We start from the raw sequence: 21,152 nt of genomic DNA, 5'->3' as shown, positions 1-21,152 counted from the left end.
TCGCCTGCAGATGACCAAAACATAAATCGGTTCAAATTTGAAAACGTCGGGCCGACGTTTTCAATTTTCGCTGTCGTAACGCACTAAAAATCGGTTGTACTATATTTTGGTTCAACCTTTCGTCTAAGTAGAATCACTATTAATATTTCTTTAAATTAGCGATTTAGAAATTAATTAACACAGTGTTCAAAGTTTAAATTTAGTGAATTTTTGCCCAAAATCATGACATCCGCCCCATGATACTGCCCCTCTAAATCTCGTCATGTTTAAATTAAATCATCCTGAACAATTTTCATGCATTTTTTTATTCTACTCATAGCACAGAGCGATTAAAGTATCTGATCGATCTAGTCAAGGCCATAGGCTTGATTTTTATCTCTTCGAGTAATCAGACATTTTCATTTCAAGCCTTATCCGCGGGAGACGTGCCAAATACACGAACTTGTGGGACCGGAAGCGCTGCAAGCGCTGTTTTCGTTCGAGGGCCAAGCATATTCTAAGACGGACCATTGGAGGAATACAGACTGTTTGGCAGTCTAATTGCAACCCTATGCTCGTGGTAATCTGAACACAGTTTAACTGATACTTATTTCTTTTAATGTTTATTTAGTGCCTAGAATGAAAAATGATCGGTCAAGATAGATCCCTGATAGTTGATAATCAATTTCCCTTTTCTGCCTGGTCAGCAATTCTGAAGAGAAACAGATACCAGATTTTTATCACGCTTATTGGATTAAAGAATCTAGATTAGAGTTCATCTTATGATTAGATGGTGATAATCTAAGCTTAAAAGCTTCTTCAGTTTGAAAAAGGAAAGAAAGAAAGAAAGAAAGAAAGAAAGAAAGAAAGAAAGAAAGAAAGAAAGAAAGAAAGAAAGAGAGAAATAAATAAAGAAAGAGACAATTGTCAATAGAGAAAGAGGGAACGGAAATAGTCTATGCATTGTTATGTACTTGAAAGTTTTGTAGAATTGTATTGTTGACAATTTTCTTTGAAAATTGCATGGTTACGCCCAAGTTTCTTTTTGGATTCTAACAGCCCTTGCTAAGACATAAACTGCACAAAAATAACTTATTTTGGTTACTTACATTTGCGCATGCTTTCTTGTCTATTGTAATTTGAATAAGTGTGAATAAATTAACTTGAACTTATTGAAAAACACTTAAAGCAAGTTGGGTGTGTTACCAAGAAATCCATACACTAGTTAAATTTTAGCTAAGCGGAAAAAAAATTAAGAAAACTCTCGCAGATGTTTCAAGCCAGAATATTGACAAGTACATTTTAATTTTCATTTAATGAGAACTTCCGATGGTAAATATTGAACGAGACTGGAACATAAGCGCTCATTAAATAAGGCGTGTTGTTGTGTGTTGTTGTTTTAGATTCTTGTTGGCCTCCGACCTTATAATTAGTATCATTTTCCATGTAATTAGTGCAGGATTAATGTCCTTCCATCCACCCGGTACGCGTTTACGTTCCTGTACTTACAAACAAGTCTAGACTAGGGCGAGGAAGCAAAGCTCTGTTTCCACCTTTTTGGGTTTCGCAAAATTCATCCACTGCTCTTGCGCTCACGATATAAACACATACCAAGGCAAACGTCGCTCGAGCCGGCTCGAATCTCTTCACGGTGGCCAATTTACTTTAAGACATCAACTCTGTTGATAAACCAAACATTTGCTCTTACTCCCCATCGACGCAGCACCGCAAGTCCTTTAGAAACTACAAGTAAACCCCTTATCTCGACCCTTATTCATTTACGAAACATGTCCAAGTTTCTGAATCAGCTGATTCTCACGTGGTCGCACTGTTAGTTTTAGTCCCCTCACTGCCACATACGAGGTTACAAAGCAACATGTCGGATTTATGATACATGCACACGTAAAAAGTAACAACTCTTGCATTTATTCGTCTTTTAACTTCCTCTTTCACCTTCTTGAATGCTGATTTGAGCTTGGAAATATGATAACTACAATGTCCAAGACGGAGAGAATATTTTTTTCTATTTTGGGAATTGCATCGACGTTTTTTTCAGCAACTCTTTTCTTGACGCTGTTGTCTATGTGCAGACCACCTTTCAACTCAAATGTCACCGCTGCAGGAACGAACGAAAGTGAAAGGTAAGCTTAACGGCCATCTGCTGGGATAATTGTTGATATATATTGCGAATCCAGGGACGAGGTGACAGATTATGCAAACCTAGATCGCAGCAGCGGCGGTTTCGATTCTGCAGTCGCATCTGAAATGATGACGTCACCTTCAGTCACCGCAAACGCATTTGATACCTGTCTCACGCTGCCACGCATTGCTAGCCTTTTCTCACGCATTTTCCACACCTAAATATGGAATTTCAAGCAGATATGTCTTATTGGAGCTTTTAGGCCTGGTTCAGACAGTCGAACGTCTTTATTATGGACACCAAGGGGACAGGAATAAGTGTCCTTATTATAGAGGTGTCCATTTTAGACAAGTAGGCTTTATATGGATTTCGGTCTCTCAGGGAGCAAGTACAGTGAACTGTCCGCAATAGAGAGGTGTCGTATTATAGAGGTGTCCGTAAGGAGAGGTTCTACTGTACTTCATTCACATCAGCCGAATTGAATTCTAATTTAGACCGACCCAAGTTAATTAATTCCAGCTGAATTGATTTAGATGCTGAACTTAACTCAGCCAAAATTAATCCACTGACTGAAGAAAATTGCAGATTTGGGTAAATTTGTGCATTTCATTCAGCTCATGTGAAGTATGATGTCTAAATCAAAGCCGGTCCACAGCCATTATTCCCAGCCGGGTGAGAAAAACGGCTGAGTCAATCCAAATTACAGCTCTATATCGGCCATTCCGAGTAATGATGAGATTCTATACTTCACATGAACTTAATTCATTGAACTTGATTTGGCTCATGTGAAGTACAGGTCTGAACCGGACCGTAGTTTACTTCAAACCACAGGCAGCCCAAGTTCATGTCACTAGAGAGTGAGCAATGATTAATTACCAGTGGGATGATGACATTTGAATGCAAGCAGTATACGGGTTAACTACAGGCAGGTGTTGAGAATTCTAACACTTTATAAGACTTTGTCTGGGAAATGAAATATTGTTGATTTCAAACTTTGAATAATGCTAAACTTTAACTTACATCCATTAAAATGAATAAAACTGACTCACCTCTGGTGTATTCTTATGACTGTGCTTGGGGGTAATTTCACCATTTTAGGGATTTTTGAAACCACTGTTATTCCCTTCGTATGATGTCCTGGAAGGGGAATAACAGTGGTATCAATTCAATTCAGCTGAATCAAAAATGTGACAAAAATATAATGACAGGCAATAATTTATTCTTGTTTAATATCTGCAGCAATGACCTGCATTTCCCAAGTGATCTTGAAGACCTGAAGTCTTTAGCAAGCCTTTTGAAGCAGTATAGAAAAGACAATTTTGGATATGTTATTTTGCTGTTCTGCAGTGCATACTTGTATAAACAGACATTTGCCATTCCCGGGTCTGTTTTTATGGTAAGTGTATTTATATATACCTTGCCTTTTTAGTTTTTTTTTTTTTTTTTCTGATTACAGTTTTTTGTATTATAGTTTTATAAGAGTCTAAGTTTTTCCATTTCTTATATAGGCCCACAGCAACTGGCTATGCTGTTGCAAGTCAAATAAATTTAATGAATAAATGAACAAATGAAAAGGGCTCTGAACTTGTCAGACTGTGTCACCTTCTACAAGTTGTAGGCCTGTTGCATGCATTGGGTATTAAGTCATTGTGGATGTTACTTGTATGTAAAAGCAGAAAGGAAAAAATGATCTGACTAGTATGAGCAGTTAATGCATGCAAGCTAGCTAACGTTTCATTAATGAGATAATCATGATGAAATCAAAGACACATTTTTGATGTTGGGGAATTCATCATTACATGTAGGTAACATGTTGTATTGTGTATCAACGTTGTTTATTGCAGAACTTGCATGTGAGCTTGCTAACCAGCTTTCAGTAATGAGATACATGTACACTGTAATCATGCATGATGAAATTTGTAGACACATTTTCTAATAAATATTTTGGGAAATCATTGGATAACATATTGTGTTGTGTATTGATTCTTTATTGCAGAACTTGCTTGCTGGTGCAATATTTGGTATTTGGGCTGGATTTCCTTTGGTGTGTTTTTTAACTGGTTGTGGAGCCATGTTTTGTTATCTTTTATCCAAAGCATTTGGCAAAGTTCTATTGCTACAGTTCTTTCCTAACAAAGTCCAAGCTTTACAAAGTAAGGTAAGACAATAATGGCTGCAGTTAACAGTAGGGATAGTAGGGTTGTGATGTCAAAGCTAGCCTGCGAACAGGCTTCCTGGGCATGTTCAGATGGCGCAAGAGGCACCTGAGCATGCCAGGGAAGCTTGTTTGCACCTGCTAGTGACATCAATACAAGAATGCTTATACACTGTAAGTCTCATGATTTCTTTATTCCTCAGTTGTTTCATTCTGAGTATTCAACAATCCCATTCATACAGCACGTGTATTTTCATCCACACAGTTTTCTTCTCTGCACACGAAAAACAACTTAGGAACAGAGAAAATTTAATCACGAGAGTAGCGTTCCTAGCATGACAGTCCTACGATCCCCAGTCTCCCATTTTGCACGGTATTGTACCCAACCAGAAGTAAAAAGAATTGGGACTTTTATACCCCTCAAAATGCCAGGAAGAAAGTTTGATAAGGAATCTTTTTTTAGATTTTCATATGAGAACCACATGAAGATATGATCTTGAAGCAAATAAAAATAATTCTGTCATTATATACAAGTTTATGATTGGTTGAAATAAAATAATTTACTATTAAAATGCATATCCTTTTCACTGTTTTCTGTACATTTCTTATGGTAGTGTTGGGAGAATTTGTTTGCACATCAAGACGGTTTATTGGAAATCATTCCCTTCATATTCTGATGATCCTACATGTTTGATAGTAAGGAGAAATCAGCTGCTGGTCTGTTGGGTAGTGTTACATGTAATGTTAATTAAGGATGGTGCCTACTTTAGCTACTACGCATGCGTTCTGCACATCTTGCAATGGTCCAAGAAAGTCGGGTTTGTTAACGGTGGTGCCTGCTAAAGCAGAGATATTTTTGCACAGTTTATAAATACGCGGGAAGAGCAGATCTTGGCAAGGGTTATTGGAATCCGAAAAGAAAATTATCGGTAATCATGCATTTTTCAGAGATAAGTGAGCTTCAATTTGGGAAAAAATTCCTTACATTGTTTTGAATTTTGGCGCTTTTTAGAATTATTGTTTTAATTATCTCTAAAAAATGCGTGGTTACCCCCAATTTTCTTTTTGGATTCCAATAGCCCTTGCTAAGATCTGTGTTTTCTGCATAGTGATAAAACATGCAAACATACTTCGGTATTAGTAGGCACTGTCCTTAAAGTGTAATTCCTCTTTGTTTTTTCAGGTGAAAGAGAACCTTGATAGCTTGTTGTTCTTTCTGTTATTTTTACGCTTGTTTCCTATGTCACCAAACTGGTTCCTGAACATGGCATCACCAGTGTTAGAGGTGCCAATCACCCAGTTCTTTTTCTCAGTGTTAATTGGTAAGCTTGGATTCATTCATTTAAAGGGGCATTGTCACAGGGATTTCTCTTTGTTTTGGTCAAGCGAGAAAATTCTCCAAGGAAGAACAAACTTTAATCCAATTTTGAGTGATTTCTCCAAAATACATGCACAATGGAAGAACTGGAAAAAATTGGCCAATTTTTTTTTTGAGCTGCAACCATATCAATCTTGGCTATCCGTGGCCAAAGATAATCAATGTAGTTTCTGTGCACTAGTACGGTTGTTGTCAACAAAACTGAGCCATAATTTTTATGAATCCGTCCATACAAATATGTTTTGTCGCCATTCAAAGTGACATCACAATTACGTGACACTGCGCCTTTAAAGTTATATTAAGTAGAATGTTGTTACTATAGACGATTTGGTGTAAAGTGTCACTGTCCAGGAAAACTTAGCTTACTTTAAGTAAGCAGAGGTCATTTCACAACAGCACCCCTGGTCGCCCCAGAAAAGTAACATCTGAGTTGTAACTGCAGATACTGCTCTGATGACACAACAACTACCCAGATCTAAGTAGTAATTTAGTCTCTTCAGGAAGGTTGTTTTATAACATATCATAAGACTATTAGATTGTGGATTTAGAAGTACTAGATCAGTTTGAAAATTTCTTAATTGATAACGTTTATTACAGTGTCTAATTCTCATAAAGGAATTACTCAAATCTGGGGCAAATTGGTATTTAATAAGATTTTATACATAAAGTTTTAAAGTGGACTACTTACAACGAAACGAAAATTTTCAATTTTATTCCCTTTTCATGCTTCAATCCAATTAATGAATTCATTATGGCAAAAATAACAATAAATAAGCTTTATAAAAGCTTACTGAACCTGGAAATAACTCCCCAAGTACTGTCGAAAACACGTCCGCCATTACGCAGTTTGCAAAGTGAAGCCCATGATGATTCTACAAAGCTGCTATGTCAGACTTTTCTATAATTACAAGTATTGTTTGCATCTGGCATAAAGGGTTAGCCAACCTAAACTGGTCATTGTTTTCAATTCCCATACTCATTCATTTTTTCAATGTTTTAATTTTGCAGGTCTTATGCCATATAACTTCATTTGCTGTCAGACTGGCTGTATTCTTTCACAGTTGAATTCTTTAGATGAACTTTTTACACTCTCAGTAGTCATCAAGCTTTGTGGTGTAGCAGTGGTCGCATTGCTTCCTGGTTTAATTGTGAAAATATTCCATAAACATAAAAAAATTCACCTGGAATAAGATTACAATCAAGGACAAACGGGTTGGGACAAAATCGCATTTACGATGTTTCCCTACGCACAGAAAAACGGTACACGCCAATGAGCAGTGTCCGTTTCCTGCCCCAACCCCCCCCCCCCCCCCCTTACAATGTTGAACCCGGGTAATGAAAATGAGTTGTGGGTTTCAACATTGTCTTGGGGGGGGAAGGGGTGGGGTAAGTAAGATGGGTTTTAAACGAGAAATGTGGCTTCATTGGTCAGTCACATTAAATTGGTAGTTAATATTTTAAATACTTTGTAACATTTTTCTCAAGACCTTTTGTCCTTGATTGTAGCTACATTATAATTGAACTAAAACATAATTTTACAAAATAATGTTATTTAAAAATTGTTACTTTAAAAAGCCATTATTTCCAACAAAAGTTGCAGTTGTATATAAACGTTGAAGGGTTCGAATTTTTAATACAGTCGACTCCCGATAACTCGAACCTTCAAAGGAAATTGGAAAAGGTTCGAGTTATCGGGAGTTCGAGTTATTGAGGGTAAAATTATATAGAAAATGACCTGAAAGGAAAGGAAAATTGGTTCGAGTTAGCGCGAGGTTCGAGTTAGCGAGGGTTCGAGTTATCGGGAGTCGACTGTACAGTCGACTCCCGATAACTCGAACCTTCAAGGGAAATTGAAAAAGGTTCGAGTTATCGGGAGTTCGAGTTATCGAGGGTAAAATTATATAGAAAATGACCTGAAAGGAAAGGAAAATTGGTTCGAGTTAGCAAGGGTTCGAGTTATCAGGAGTCGACTGTAGTGTTTTTTTTTTAATTCAATTTTCGTAATGTACTGGGTATAATAATTATTTCCCCCTTTTTCTGTACTGTCAGTATTTAAGATTATTCCAAAGGAATTTTAAAATTAGGAGATTATAACCATTATGGCTTTGGGTTCAGGTTTGCAAGGTTGAAAACTAATGATGTCTTAGCAGGTATATGGCTTAAAATATATCCAGGTGTTAATAAATGAGCACTTGGGGACAGCTTCTCTGAAAGTTCCAGTACTTTAACTTACTGGGCACAAAAACTATCTTATGTGCACAATTTCCCTCAACGTACCCTGCTAGCAGAGGTCTTTTTCTGGCAAGCCTTTTGCATGTACGAAGTCGTTCGTGTCTCTAGTATTTTGCGTAGTCGGCTTGGTTACTTGTTGATTTTAAGGGTTAATTCTATTTTTTTTTATTTTAGAGAATACACTGAACAAGTTTGAATTTAACAACACCAACAATCAATAAAAAAGAACGTATTAAAAAATGTGTGTTGGACCCGAAAAGATGTCAGGACTTTCGAAAAATGGGTTTCAAGATAAAAGGAATGAAATCTGCTCCTCTTTAGCAATGCAGTCTAAGCTCTCCTTGTGATCGCTCTCTAGCCCGTGACCAGCTCTAGTTACAAACCGACACTATGAAACCCTGTTTTAACTTTCACCCAAACTCCTCCAATTAAAAGCTCCCGTAAGCGACCGCGACCACTTTTGGTAATTACAGCTGGTAATATCTTACAATTATGTCACAGTTTAACCCAACCAGAAAAAAAATCCAGACCAGTAGGATAAGCAGATAGTTAGTTACGACTAGATGTGCGACTGAACCGAGTTGGTCAACTAGTAAAATGGAAGTGTTGTGCTGAAAGGAAATCATAGCTTGAAGAACTTACGGGAGTCAAATTCCCATTCAGTCATTCTCCGTTTCGTGAATGGTGGGACTAAGTTTAAAAAAAACTCAAGCGACACTTAATTTTGACCCATAGTTTATTCAGGTTTAATCAAGCAACAATTATACGCCATTTGTCCGACCCAGTTTCTGCGTTGAGCTGAACCCTGGGATCAACTTATTTTCACGTGATCAGGGATAAAAATTTAAGGCCAAAATGTGGAATCATGACCGAAACCACATGAACAACACGTGAGAAGAGCTGTTTACACATTATATGTAGGACTTATATCAAAATCACGTCACAACGCTCGAAATTAATGAATTTCCCGGAACTTTTTTGTGCTGCCTTTAAATTAACCTGCGATCAGGCGTTCTTTTTTTCTTTTTCAGACGGCGGTCGGGAGAAGGGAAGGTTTAGAATTTTGAGAATTAGCGCCTTCCAAGGTGTATTAATTTCCGGTAAAATATGATTGCCTTACATTAAAAGCATGACACAAGATAACATCGCATGAGCAAACAAGGGGCGGCAGACAACTTGTGCAGTAATTGTATCAGGCGTTCTTTTTTTTCATTCTTCTCCCCGACCGCCGACTCACGCGCTGCCACACTTTCGTGCTCCCCCGAAAAAAAGAGCGCTTGATCGCAGGTTATCTTTAAATCATTTTTAGTTTCCCGGTAAATTTTTCCATTCTCCCGACTTCCGGCAATATCTTCAAGTCTAGGAACACTTTCCACATTCTCCCAAAACCGTTCTTCTTAGTGTTGAAAACCCCCGTAATACCAAGGAAGTAAAGTACACCAAGCAACTAAAGTGCACCAATCAAGTAAAGTATACCAAGCAAAGTAGGCCAAGCAAATAAAGTAGGCCAAACAAGTAAGGTGCACGAAGCAAGTAAAGTGCGCACCAAGTAAGTAAAGTAATTAAGGCCAAGCAAGTAAAGTGCGCCAGGCAAGTCAAAAATACACTAAGCAAGTAAAGTGCACTAAGGTTAAGCAAATAAAGGAGGGCCAAGAAAATAAAGTAAACCAAGCAAGAAGAGTAGGCCAAACAAGTTAAGTACATCAAGCAAGTGACACCAATCAAGTAAAGTACACCACGCACGAAAAATGCACTAAGGCTAAGCAAATAAAGGAAGGCCAAGCAAGTAAAGTATACCATGCAAGTAAAAGTACGCCAATCAAGTAAAGTATACCATGCAAGTAAAGCACACTATGCAAGTGAAGTATATTAATAAGTAAAGAAGGCTCTGGTACGTAAAGTCGCTGGAGTAGTACCGACCCAGTTGCAGCAGTTGCGCTTCGATTGCGTCACTTCAACCCTGAGACACTTTACGAAAAGAAGCATGAAGTAAGATCTTGACCTCAGTCCACAAATACCGTCGGCTCTTCAAATTCCGCGAAACCGGTGATTCATGTGCCCATGCTAGCACGTTGTTTTCCGGCGAAGGGTGGTCAGTTCTTTTCTATCTGCTGCCGTAGAATCATGGTTGTTTCTTTTAACACGTCTTCAGAGTTTGGTAACACCGGTATGAAAACTGTGACCGTCTGTTCCTCTCGCCCTCCTCCAGGTAGGTGTTTTCGCGCGCAGGATGATTCCAATTTTTCTTCATCTCAAATTGTTGGAATGTGAATTTAGCGGGTAACAGTTCGGAATTTAAACTCAAACTTACTATCTTTGTAATATGTTATTACTTTTGATGGCGATGTTGATATTAATCATACGAATTTTAAGAAAATCGTCTGAGTTATTAGCTTTTGAGAAGAAATGTAAGCTTAAGCACTGCATAGTATCGATCCTGATTCCGGGTCTTGGCCGGCAATCAATAGCGAAGCAAATATGATCTCAGTGAACAATGTGTGGAAATTAATTTTGCTGTGATCGCAAGTGTTCTTTAGGAAGTTGTGTTAAGAGACAGCTAGATCAGATCTAGAAGGAGCTAGAATATATACCTCAACTCTAGAACAATTTGCAATCGCAAATTATTTTAGGTGGACATTGATGTACACCGAGAGAAAGAGGACAAAGACGAAGAAATAAATCTAGTTTACTTCCTTCTATTTCGTTATTCTCTAGAAATGAATCCTGCAATATTTATTATTGTACATGCAATAACAATATCACCATTTGCTCTTGTATTGCATCACCTCATTTATGTATCTGATTTCTCCCAGTCCCTAATCCCAATTTCCGTCACAAAATCAACATAAATATTTTCGAAGTGGAATGCATGGTCAATGGAAGTCACAACACTCACCATTGATGGGCTGTCAAAGTGAAGTTTTAAGTGGTCTCTTGAGAATTAGCATCATTCATGAGTTTCAGACAGACTTTATTTACGGTATGCACGGTAATGCGCTGATCAAATCGAAACTTCAACATCCCCCCCCCCCCTCGGGCAAACCCCGGGCATTTGACTATTTTCTGTGCCCGGGAGTGGGGAATTTGACGGGTAAGGCCTCCCCGGGGGTGGGGAATTTGACCTTGCGTGGGTGGGGTGGGGAAAATTGAACCGGAAGTGTCAGGTTTCAAATCGCTTTTTCAGAGGGCGCCGAAGTCGCTAACAGCTATAAACACGTGTTTGGACGAGATGGAAGAGGTTAAAGGAAGAGATACAGCATTACAAAAAAAGCTTACCAAAAAGGGTCTTCAAAAGTGAGAGTGCTTAAATATTAATTATTTTTATAGATTGTATATAAACGATGTAGCTTTTTTATACAATGAGTCAAGCTGCGGCTTTGTCTCGCAGTGATCCGGTGAAAGAAATAAACACTGTCGAATGAAAAACCGCTTTGGCTTAAATTGCAGAATATCCTGCCACTCGAACAACATTCTACGTAGCCGGCTAACTGATTAATATGTATTTCTAGTTGTAGTTTTTTATTCAATGAGTCAAGCTGCGCCTTTCTCCCGCATTTGTGTCTGCAGAGGTTTTTAAAATAGCCATAAAACAGCAGTGAACAGTTAAAAAAAAAAATTGTCGAATGAAAAGCCGCCGCTTTGGCTTAAACTGCAGGATACCCTGCCACTCGAGCAGTCTACGTAGCCGGCTAACTCATTTTAACAACCTTTGCTTCGGAGTTAGGAACAGCTTACACTTGCTGATTGACATTTTCCGACTTAATAAATTCAATTTCCAATCATTCCTCGCGAAGCGAGGGCCGAAGGCCCGAGCGTAGCGAGGTTAATAAATTTGTCGGGCCGAAGGCCCGCCGAAGGCCGCGCTCGGGAGCTAAGCCGTGAAAATTCGAGCCGAACATATATTTATATATATGTATGTATGTATGTATGTTTATATATTTCCGTGAAGGTGTCCGCATATTGCCTAGCAACGGTGAAAAACAAAGTATGAATGACGTCAGGTTGTCTGGCGTCGTCTGCAGCAAAATTTGCATACATCGGGAAAGTTTGCGTGTCGGATAAAATTTAATCAATATTCCCTGGATACAGATCAATCTCTCCAGAATCTTTTCCCTTTCTTCCAGAAATCTTTTTTGTGAAAGATTGCATTGAAGAAATTACACGTTTTGTGGCCGCGGTAAAATAATTTTCCGTGGGAAATAAATTCATCGAACACGACAGCATTGCACGCCCGTTGTACATTTCATCTCGTCAGAAATAGATTTTTAACCGCAAACCGCAAACTAGCCTGTGGAACTACGAAAAGACCATGCTCATCAAAATAGTTGCTATGTTCAGAAACCTTTTAATCTCCTCATTCGATGCTACAATACGAGTAAAGAGGGCTTTCCACCCAGCCCCAGCTTCGCGAGGTTTTGCGAGTCACGTATTTCTAGTTAGTTTCAATGTTAAAGTTGTGATTTTTGTAGTAACTCATGACAGGAGCCGACAACGATTGTTCTTTAGGAGGGGCATTTGACAGACAAATCCGACGATAAGGTAGGGCATTTGAACACCATTTTGGACCGAGGGGGCGGGAATTTGAACGATCCAATCTTAAAAAGTTCAAATGCCCGGGGTTTGCCCGGGGGGGGGGGGGGGGGATGTTGAAGTTTCGAGTTGATCGCCGCATAATAACTTAAAGCTCTGCAGCTTGTAGGGTTGTGTGTTAAAATGTAAGAACTTAAACCAATCGCAAATCAATGTACTCTGGCCATTAAAAAAGAAATACATAGCACAAATATGTTAATTTACAGCTTGAAGGTAAAAATGAATGTTTTTAGCTTCTGGAAAGTTGCTTCCTTAACACATTTCCTTATGTGCAGGTAAAATGGGAAAGATTTGCAGCAATCTTATGTGATACTGCAACATTATTTTCTAGTTGAGCCTACTGGTCACTAGAGATCTCCATTGTTGAGCAGTGTGTAGGCCCAAAACCTAGCAAAGAGAGACCGCAACTGACCTTTGAGCAACACTGCAGTACTATATAACCGAATGAAGAAACTTGATAGGGCAAAATTAAACTATGCAAGGGGACCGCACCAAGGGAGTGTGTCCCTAATTAATTGCCAAAACCACCACCATCCAGCTTGTTTTAACATGTTGGATTGGATGTAGACTTTATGTTAAGGGAAGAGTTTATTTGACAGTTTGCTGAGCATACTTAATGTTTTCATTACAGTAACCCTTCTTACTGTGGAGCACTTGAAAGACACATGTCCTGTGCAGTTAGAATGGGGCGACAATACTTCACTCAAGATATCTGAGTAAGTTGACTAATTATGGAGTTTAGAGTAGAAACTTAATACAATTCACAGTACATCAATCATCACTGGTGGGCAATTATCTTGCTCTGCAATAAAACTGTGGTTTGTTATCAAAGTAGTGTTGAACAATAATGGTAATAGGACCAATTCGGTGTGGAAGTTGAAGTAATTCAATTAAGAGTGTCAGATACCTATCCTTTCATCATATCTTTTAAATTGATTGCTATGCTGCTGATCCTTTACATAAGGGACTGGTCATAAAGTACAGGGGGGGGTGGGCTGGAAAAAAAGGGGGGGGTGGGTCACTGTTTTCATGCATGTAAAAAGGGGTGGGCTAGCAAAAACCATGCATCATTAAAGGGGTGGGGCACATAATATTTTTGCACATGTTTTGCATCAAATGGTGCCTTTTGCCAGTAAAACTTTGAAATGTATTAACAGTAAAAGCACAAATTATAATTGTGTAGTTTCAGAAAATATCCATCCCCCATCACAGAGGGAATTTATAAAAGGACGCCCTACCGCCAGGAACTTCCAAGTTTCTTTCATACAATCTCTGTAATTTTGTTCTTTCTCTTACCACCATCCCCTCCAGAATCTTGAATTCCCTCCATGGGTGGGGTAAGGATATTTTCTGGAACTACACATTCTATCAAGAAAAGGGCAAGTTCACTCGCATCCATTAAAATGAACAACTATGATTCCATGTGGTTATTAATGATACATATTAGATGCACATTATCTTCTCAAAATCATTTCAGGTATTTCAACAAAAATAGATCTCATGCAATGATAAACTTCAAAAACAAGACTTTGTGCATGTGTGCTCCTTCCTCTATCATACTTGTCCTCTAATTTGTCTAGTTTTATGTATAGTCTTACCTTTATTTACTAGGGGTGGGTCATTTCATTTTTTACCTGAAAAATATGGGTGGGCCATGCATTATTCTGCAAAAATATGAGGGTGGGTCACACAAAACTAGCCTTCGTAAAAATGAATTTTTCCAGCCCACCCCCCCCGGTACTTTATGACCAGTCCCTAATGTTCTTATTCTGTTAACATACCAATGCAAGGGATTACTGGTACAATTCTGTAGAAATTATATATAAGCAAGGTTACTGTCTGGTCTTATGCCCTAGCTGTCTTAATCTCAGGCAAACTCTTTTTAATTTTTAACTTGCTCCTCCACTTCGTCAACAAGACCATTATCTGGCCTTTGGTGGCAGCATTGTCTTGATTCGTAGATTTTTGTTGAAATCATGCTTCCATGCTTATTTTGCAGAGAGCTGACTCTGACCAGTGACCATTCAATAGCACGATATATCGCCCGGTCATATCCAATGCTGGGTCTGTATGGAAAGAACCCACTTCAGGCATCAGAGGTAAGTTATATGTAGAAATCCTGAGTATCATGATCCACATTATTCAGTTACATTAAGGAGTTGGTCTTTAACCCTTAATAACCCCTAATATCAAAGAACAAATTCTCCTATCTTGTGCCCATACTTTTCTTATAAAAGTAAATTCAACTTGGGTGATCATAAATCCTTAATACAAGGACAGCAAGGGCATCAACCAGATATACACTGTACATACAGGATATCACACATGTATGTATGTGCCCCTGTATATCTTTATCATTAACCAAACCAAACGTTTGGAAGTGAGGCAAAATTAGAAGGATTTGTATGGAGTCATCGGGGCGTAACAGAGCTAATATCTTGACCCCAAATCGCAATAAGATGCTGATTTTTGGCAAGTAGGCATTTTTCATCATGCTCTTTCCAATCATATGAAAAAATCCCATAATTTAAAAAAATCAAATAGTTGTGACGTCACACTTAAGGACTCTATAGCAATCTGTTATTGCAGCTTCAACGTTAGTATGCCAATGGTTCAATTCTCCCTGCAGCAGGTATGTTTTCAGGTAGCATGATTTACAGGTGCCCATGACAAGTTAGATGTAAGTACTTAGACAACCATACACTATAACATCTTTCTGCCAAGAATTTTTCTGGATGACCCTCCCATTCAGCTAATTAGTACATTATATTAACACTTCAAGCCCTAACGGTAATCAGGATCAAATTTCTCCTGTAATATCAATGCTAATTCAACCCCTGAGCTCATGAGAATTAAGGATATGATCACCCAAGGTAAATTTTCTTGATATTTTAATAACTTCTCCAGAGTACTTTTACATTAAGAAAAGAATGGGGACAAGGTAGGATAATTTGTTTTTTGATATTAGGGGTTAAATTAAGGGTTTGTATCTTTTGTTTTGCAGGTTGACCATTGGTTGGAATTTAGCGTGAACTCTTTGGAAAATGCCAGTGATGTCAACAATGCTCTCCATCGCTTGAACAAAAGTCTTGCACCAGTTGCTTTTCTTGTTGGACACTCTGTGACATTAGCCGACTTTGCAGTGTGGGGAGCATTGAAAGGTTTGTTTAGTTACATGTAGTAACTAAATAATTGTCTAATTAAAGTCTCTAGATGTCATGGTCAGCCATCAAATCTTGATAATTTTTGTTGATATTGTAAGCCAAATGGCTTGAAAAAGTGGAGTAGCTGTCAATGGTGAATCAAGAAGTAACAAAGAGATGAAAGGGACAATCCAATCCATTTCAAATAAATTGTTGTTGTTGTTGATTATTCAGACACTTGATCTGAAATACAACGAATCTTACATACATGTACAGTAAGTACAAATTAACTTACTTTTCAATCGATTTCATTAATTTTCAACTGTCACACTGTTGTGCAGTGGAATTGATATTATTGCAGACTCAAAAGTACCACAGGACAATATTGTTCATAGTTAATAACCATGCACTTGAAAAGTCTAAAATTTTGTTCACTGTAATAATAAAATTATTGTGAGTCATAATTTTATGTTTGTTTCAGTGGGTGGTAAGATTGAAAACCTGATCAAACCTGGTAGCTCCTTTGAGCATGTCGCTCGCTGGTTGACATTCTGTGGTGCTCAACCACCATTCTGCCATGTGTCTGATAAGCTTCCAAGCCAAGCCAGTGATAGTGGAAGTCAGTTGGGGGTAAGTGGAATGAATTTAATATGATGGTAATAAAATATTATAAAAAGGAGCAAGTCTGAACTTGCACTGTACATGCTTATTAAGTAAATCCTCTTCATTTCCAAAAGTACAGACTGTTGTTTGGGTTCAACCTGCTACTGTTTGAAAAATGGAGGTGCAAATTCTGGTTTAAATTCCAACCAAGGCTTTAATGGTGGCGACATGCTGGCTCTGTCATGATTGGACAGTAAAGTTGTTGGCCTTGTCTCTGAAACTTTTGCGCACTTAATTAGATAGGGCTGGCATTTATTTGTTTGTTCTTTTTTCATTCTTTCCATTCATTGGTCACCTATCGTGCATGTAAATAAGCTACAGTGCAGGCCAAAATTAAGCGAACTATCCCGACACGTTTTATACGCAGCAAAAACATGTATGCATGTATTTTTAGACGCATCTAAATGTGCACGTTTTTACCATTGTTAATCATCGTCGTAAGTTCTCTTTGTGTGGTATTGTGAAATAAAACAAAAGAATTCAATGGGTTAACGACAAACACAGAATTAGCATTTTATGAAATCAGCCAGCGACAGCTGTCATTATTATAATTAACAGTTATTCCACGAGCGTGCATTGGATATCAGATGATAGATAGCCAATGAGCAAGTTGGCTATAATCATCTTATATCTAACAAGTGCGAGTGGAATAAATAATTACTGTTTTATTACAAACAGTCAAGAAATATTGGTAGATCTTGCTGATTTCACTTTGCAAGAACGACCAGAAGGCAATTTAATGGTCACTATTTATAGGGCATGGTATAATGGCTCATATACCATGGTGGCTAAGCCAATCAAATCCCTGGAATTGCATTATACAATGATGCAGTTTTTAATCACATATGTTGTGTGACGATTGTTTTTGTTCTGTCTTAGACAAAGATGAAGTCAGAAGGCAAATATGTGCATCTGCCAGGAGCAACACAAGGAAATGTTGTCACACGATTTCCACCTGAAGCGAGCGGGTAATTAATATCTAGTTTAGAGTTTAGTATTAAGAGAGTACAATCATTCTTGATGTTCAATCTCAGGAAAAAGAAAGAAAGAAGGATCATCATGGTAAATGTTCTGCCATCACTGAAAGCTACATGTAATTAAGATGTCAATGGTAAATCAGTACATGTACCATGATCATCCTGGACAAACGTTGTCTTAAATTCATGGCCCTGTGTTTCAGTAACCTGTGAAAGAAGGGTCTTTGGTCGAAAACTTGACATAGCTGACTTCTCAGTTGGCAAACTAAAATCAGGTAAACATTTTGAAAAAGATACAGTGTACATGTGAAGAAACCAACACCAACACTTTATTGACCCCTTTAAAATTCCTCATCCCCTCTTGCTGTTGAAAGTAGACTGAAACACTGATGTTCAAATTTAAAGTTTGCCATCTTGGTTTCAATTTCATGCGAACACTGAACTTCAAAATCCAGCTAATGATTTGCATGTTTAACTGCTGTCAGTCATAATTATTACAGCGACAATTGACTGACCAAAAAAATACAAAACTGACAAAGTGCATTGAAATCCGCCAATCACCACATATGAACATGATTGAGCTTTTGACCCCATTGAACCAAACCTTCCTGTTTCCTAAGAGGTCTGCAACTCTGATTGACAGCAGTGTAAGACATAACAGTTAGTTGAGTCTTGAGCTTCAAAGACTGCATGTTATTGAAAGGTGTGTAATAATGTTAGTGATAACCTCACATGTCTATACTTGTCTCATTAATTTTTACATGTAGATACCTTCACATTGGTCATGCCAAGGCAGCTTTGTTAAACCAGTACTACAAGAACATGTACGAGGGTAAAATGATCATGAGATTTGACGACACAAACCCTGCAAAGGAAAATGCCGAGTTTGAGAAGGTCATTCTTGAGGATCTCAAAATGCTGAAAGTCAAACCAGATCTCTTCACACATACTTCAGACCACTTTGATACGATCATGGATTACGCTGAGAAGATGATCAGGGAAGGCAAAGCCTTTGCTGATGACACTCCTGCCGACAAGATGAAGGAGGAGAGGGAACAGCGTATAAAATCTGTTAACCGCGACAACTGTGAGTTCATTGACTGAACAGATAATCATTGCATGATATAATGAAGGATTTTTTACGAAGAATGAGTGAGTAAATAAATCTAAATACAAATCAATACCACATGTGAAGCCAAGCTCAGCAAGTTTTGTAGAGGCTACCCCAGGGGATAGCTTAATAAGAAAAGTAGCCAGCTATAGACTAAAGAAAGTCTTCCCTACCTGCTTTTGTTTTGTGTTTGGCAGCCATACATGTAATATCTGGTTTTCAGCTACTAATGATCACTCTGGTTACCTGGCAGTTTTGCTAGGTTTTCTCTGAGTTACCTGTTGATCTTCATCTAGATAGGGATTTATTATTTTTGAGAACCAGATGTTGGTTTATTTTATTTATTTATTTATTTATTTATTTATTTATTTATTTTATTTATTTATTCACCTCAACATACATTCATAGAAAGTTACAGTGAATAATAGACTAGGATCTTACATAAGTTTACAGTGAATAATAATAGTAAAAGAAGAAGTAAGAAGTGACGAGGAGACCTCAAGAAACCCCCGGGCTTATACTGAGAGGTCTCCTCGGAGATATGTTAGGACTGTAAGACTAGTAAAGACATTGTATTTAGATTTTTTAACATATGGTGGTAAGACTATAAAGACATAACAGAGTCGGACGTTTCATACAATTAACTGAGGAAATCAAGAAGCTTTCTTTTGAAGGTGGATAGCTAATTAATAATGGCAAAGCATTCCATATTTTTGGCCCTCTAAAGAGTATAGTAAGTTGCTTGATATTAGTTCGGCAGGTGTGAGTTTGAAAATGAGCTGAGGTTCTAGTATCATAATTATGAATTTGACCACCAGTCAGAAATAAATTTAAAAAGGGCGAGGGCAGCAAACGTTGGTGATAGGAAAACATAAATTTTGCAATATAAAGGGAAGGAAGGCAAGGAATGCTCAAAGCTTGTCTTACTGTAGACTTGCCTGCAATTAAGCATAACTAGTCAGCATTCTATAGCTGATATGCATTTCTTTTCGCAGCTGTTGAGAAGAACCTAGAAATCTGGGAAGAGATGAAGAAAGGAACAGAATATGGCCAGAGATTTGCCCTGAGGGCTAAACTAGATTACCAGTCTGAAAATGGCTGCCTGAGAGATCCAACGATATACAGATGCAAACCAGAGGAGCATGTGCGAACTGGATTGAAATACAAGTATGTCTTAATTATTGAAATAGAGCTGCACATTTGTTCTGATTAATTTGTTCTTGTTTTGTCACTGTGTAGGCTTGTCACTGCAGATTTCAACTTGTGTAGCACAAAGCAACTTAGGAACTTGTTATACTCTAGATGGCATTAGTTCCAGAAAATATCTAGGGATCCCCCCCCCCCCTCTCCCCCAGGACAGAAGGGATTGGAATTTTTTTAAATTTATTTTGCCACACAAAGAAATTACAAAGACAACACAGTATTTAATTTAAATGAAGTTACAAAGAAAAAGTGGCAAGGAGACCAAAAAGAAACTAAAGAAACAATTAAACTAAGGTGACTAGATTTATAATTAATTAAGTTAGTTACATGGCGTAAGGATGTTAAATAGATAAAAGTAATAAGCTTGAAAATCACGTGTTATTCATAGATTTTCATTATTGAATTCTGAAGGTCTTTCTTAAAAGAGCAAATTGAATTGGAGTTGATGATATCGCTGTTAAGGGAAGCAGGCCCTCAAAAGCCAAAACATTTAATGACAGCATGAAACTAAACAGGAATTTCTCAGAGAGGTGGAGGGGGATCTTAGAGAAAATTAATCCATTCCGTGGGGATGGGGGGGGGGGGGGTGGGATGAATATTTTTTGGAACTGCATAATTATTGTCAATTAGTTCTGAAAAACCCTTAAGGGATTGAGGAAGGGGAAGCAATACAATTTTACAATAATTGTATTGTATTGCTTCCCCTTCCTCAATGAAGGGAAAGCTTCCCAATTAAAAAAAATAATAGTGTATCCAGATGCCTCTTTCACTATCTGTCATATAGCTAGAACAACTGTCTTTCTTTGTCAACAGGGTGTATCCAACTTATGATTTTGCCTGCCCCATTGTGGACAGTGTCGAAGGAGTCACGCACGCACTCAGGACCACAGAGTATCATGACCGTGATCCTCAGTACTACTGGTTTATCGAGCAGCTGGGTGAGCTGATCTTCCTTGACATTCTTATAATTTTGTTTATCCTGTCGTTTTACTGTAAGGAAAATTGAAAGCTTAATAGATCACATAATTGAAGGGCTTAGAGTAAACTGTCTTTACCGTATGTCGAATTTTGCAACTTGATATTTTGGCTTTGTTTTTCTCGAACACTAAGCATAAACATATACAGGCAAAAACTAACGAAAGAAAAGTCTTAGTCCTAGTTTTTGCCTGTACTGTATATGTTATTTAAAGGCCCGTTTACACGTTAAAAGAGAACGAACGGCCCGGTTAGAAACAAGTACCGGTTCCAGACGAAAACTCCCGTTTACACGTACAAATTCTGTACTATACCTAACAGAAAAAGGCACGGTACTTGAGAGCCCCTTGGAACGGGTACTAGACCGTTTACACGTTGTTTTCTTCGAGACCGGTAACGATAGAGCCCGCAATAATTAAACAAGACTGCTTCGATTAGTTGTTCAAATGAGCTTACACATACAGTACACTGTGCGTATCTCCGAATATCACAGATTTACAAGCACTTTTCTGGTTTCTTCTGAAGAAGAGAACACGAAATTCATGTTTGACAGCGCGAGTGATTCCTCAAAGAAATGCTTCTGAGAGAATGTACCGAATTAGAGAA

At 38.0% G+C, this 21,152-nt stretch overlaps 2 protein-coding genes across 3 annotated transcripts in view; both read left to right on the top strand.

The window, feature by feature from the left end:
• The first annotated feature begins 1,863 nt into the window (after positions 1 to 1,863).
• Positions 1,864 to 7,803, top strand: LOC146452958 (transmembrane protein 41A-like). Of its 2 annotated transcripts, XR_014859626.1 has the most exons (6): positions 1,864 to 2,120; positions 3,359 to 3,515; positions 4,116 to 4,277; positions 5,458 to 5,596; positions 6,661 to 7,290; positions 7,629 to 7,803. XR_014859626.1 is itself a non-coding variant. In XM_085097195.1 (5 exons), the coding sequence occupies exons 1-5, from the start codon at positions 1,963 to 1,965 to the stop codon at positions 6,840 to 6,842; spliced, it is 798 nt and encodes a 265-aa protein (XP_084953321.1). In that variant the 5' UTR covers positions 1,864 to 1,962; the 3' UTR covers positions 6,843 to 7,803. The 2 variants fall into 2 exon arrangements, 1 of the variants encoding a protein (XP_084953321.1); XM_085097195.1 differs by having other exon boundaries at positions 6,661 to 7,803.
• A 2,106-nt stretch (positions 7,804 to 9,909) lies between these two features.
• LOC146452955 (bifunctional glutamate/proline--tRNA ligase-like) overlaps positions 9,910 to 21,152 on the top strand; it is a 44,476-nt gene continuing 33,233 nt past the window's right edge. The window contains exons 1-9 of the mRNA XM_085097218.1: positions 9,910 to 10,093; positions 13,106 to 13,190; positions 14,474 to 14,573; positions 15,479 to 15,635; positions 16,099 to 16,247; positions 17,160 to 17,248; positions 18,025 to 18,344; positions 19,364 to 19,535; positions 20,385 to 20,509. Of these exons, the coding sequence (XP_084953344.1) occupies positions 9,946 to 10,093; positions 13,106 to 13,190; positions 14,474 to 14,573; positions 15,479 to 15,635; positions 16,099 to 16,247; positions 17,160 to 17,248; positions 18,025 to 18,344; positions 19,364 to 19,535; positions 20,385 to 20,509 (1,345 nt within the window). The 5' untranslated portion in view covers positions 9,910 to 9,945. The remainder of the gene's footprint in view (positions 10,094 to 13,105; positions 13,191 to 14,473; positions 14,574 to 15,478; positions 15,636 to 16,098; positions 16,248 to 17,159; positions 17,249 to 18,024; positions 18,345 to 19,363; positions 19,536 to 20,384; positions 20,510 to 21,152) is intronic.

Source organism: Pavona decussata, unplaced genomic scaffold (assembly GCF_977016875.1).
Source record: "Pavona decussata unplaced genomic scaffold, jaPavDecu1.1 SCAFFOLD_361, whole genome shotgun sequence".
NCBI lineage: Eukaryota > Metazoa > Cnidaria > Anthozoa > Scleractinia > Agariciidae > Pavona > Pavona decussata.
The sequence above is the reverse complement of the archived record's forward strand: the minus strand, read 5'-3'. Positions and strand labels throughout refer to the sequence as shown.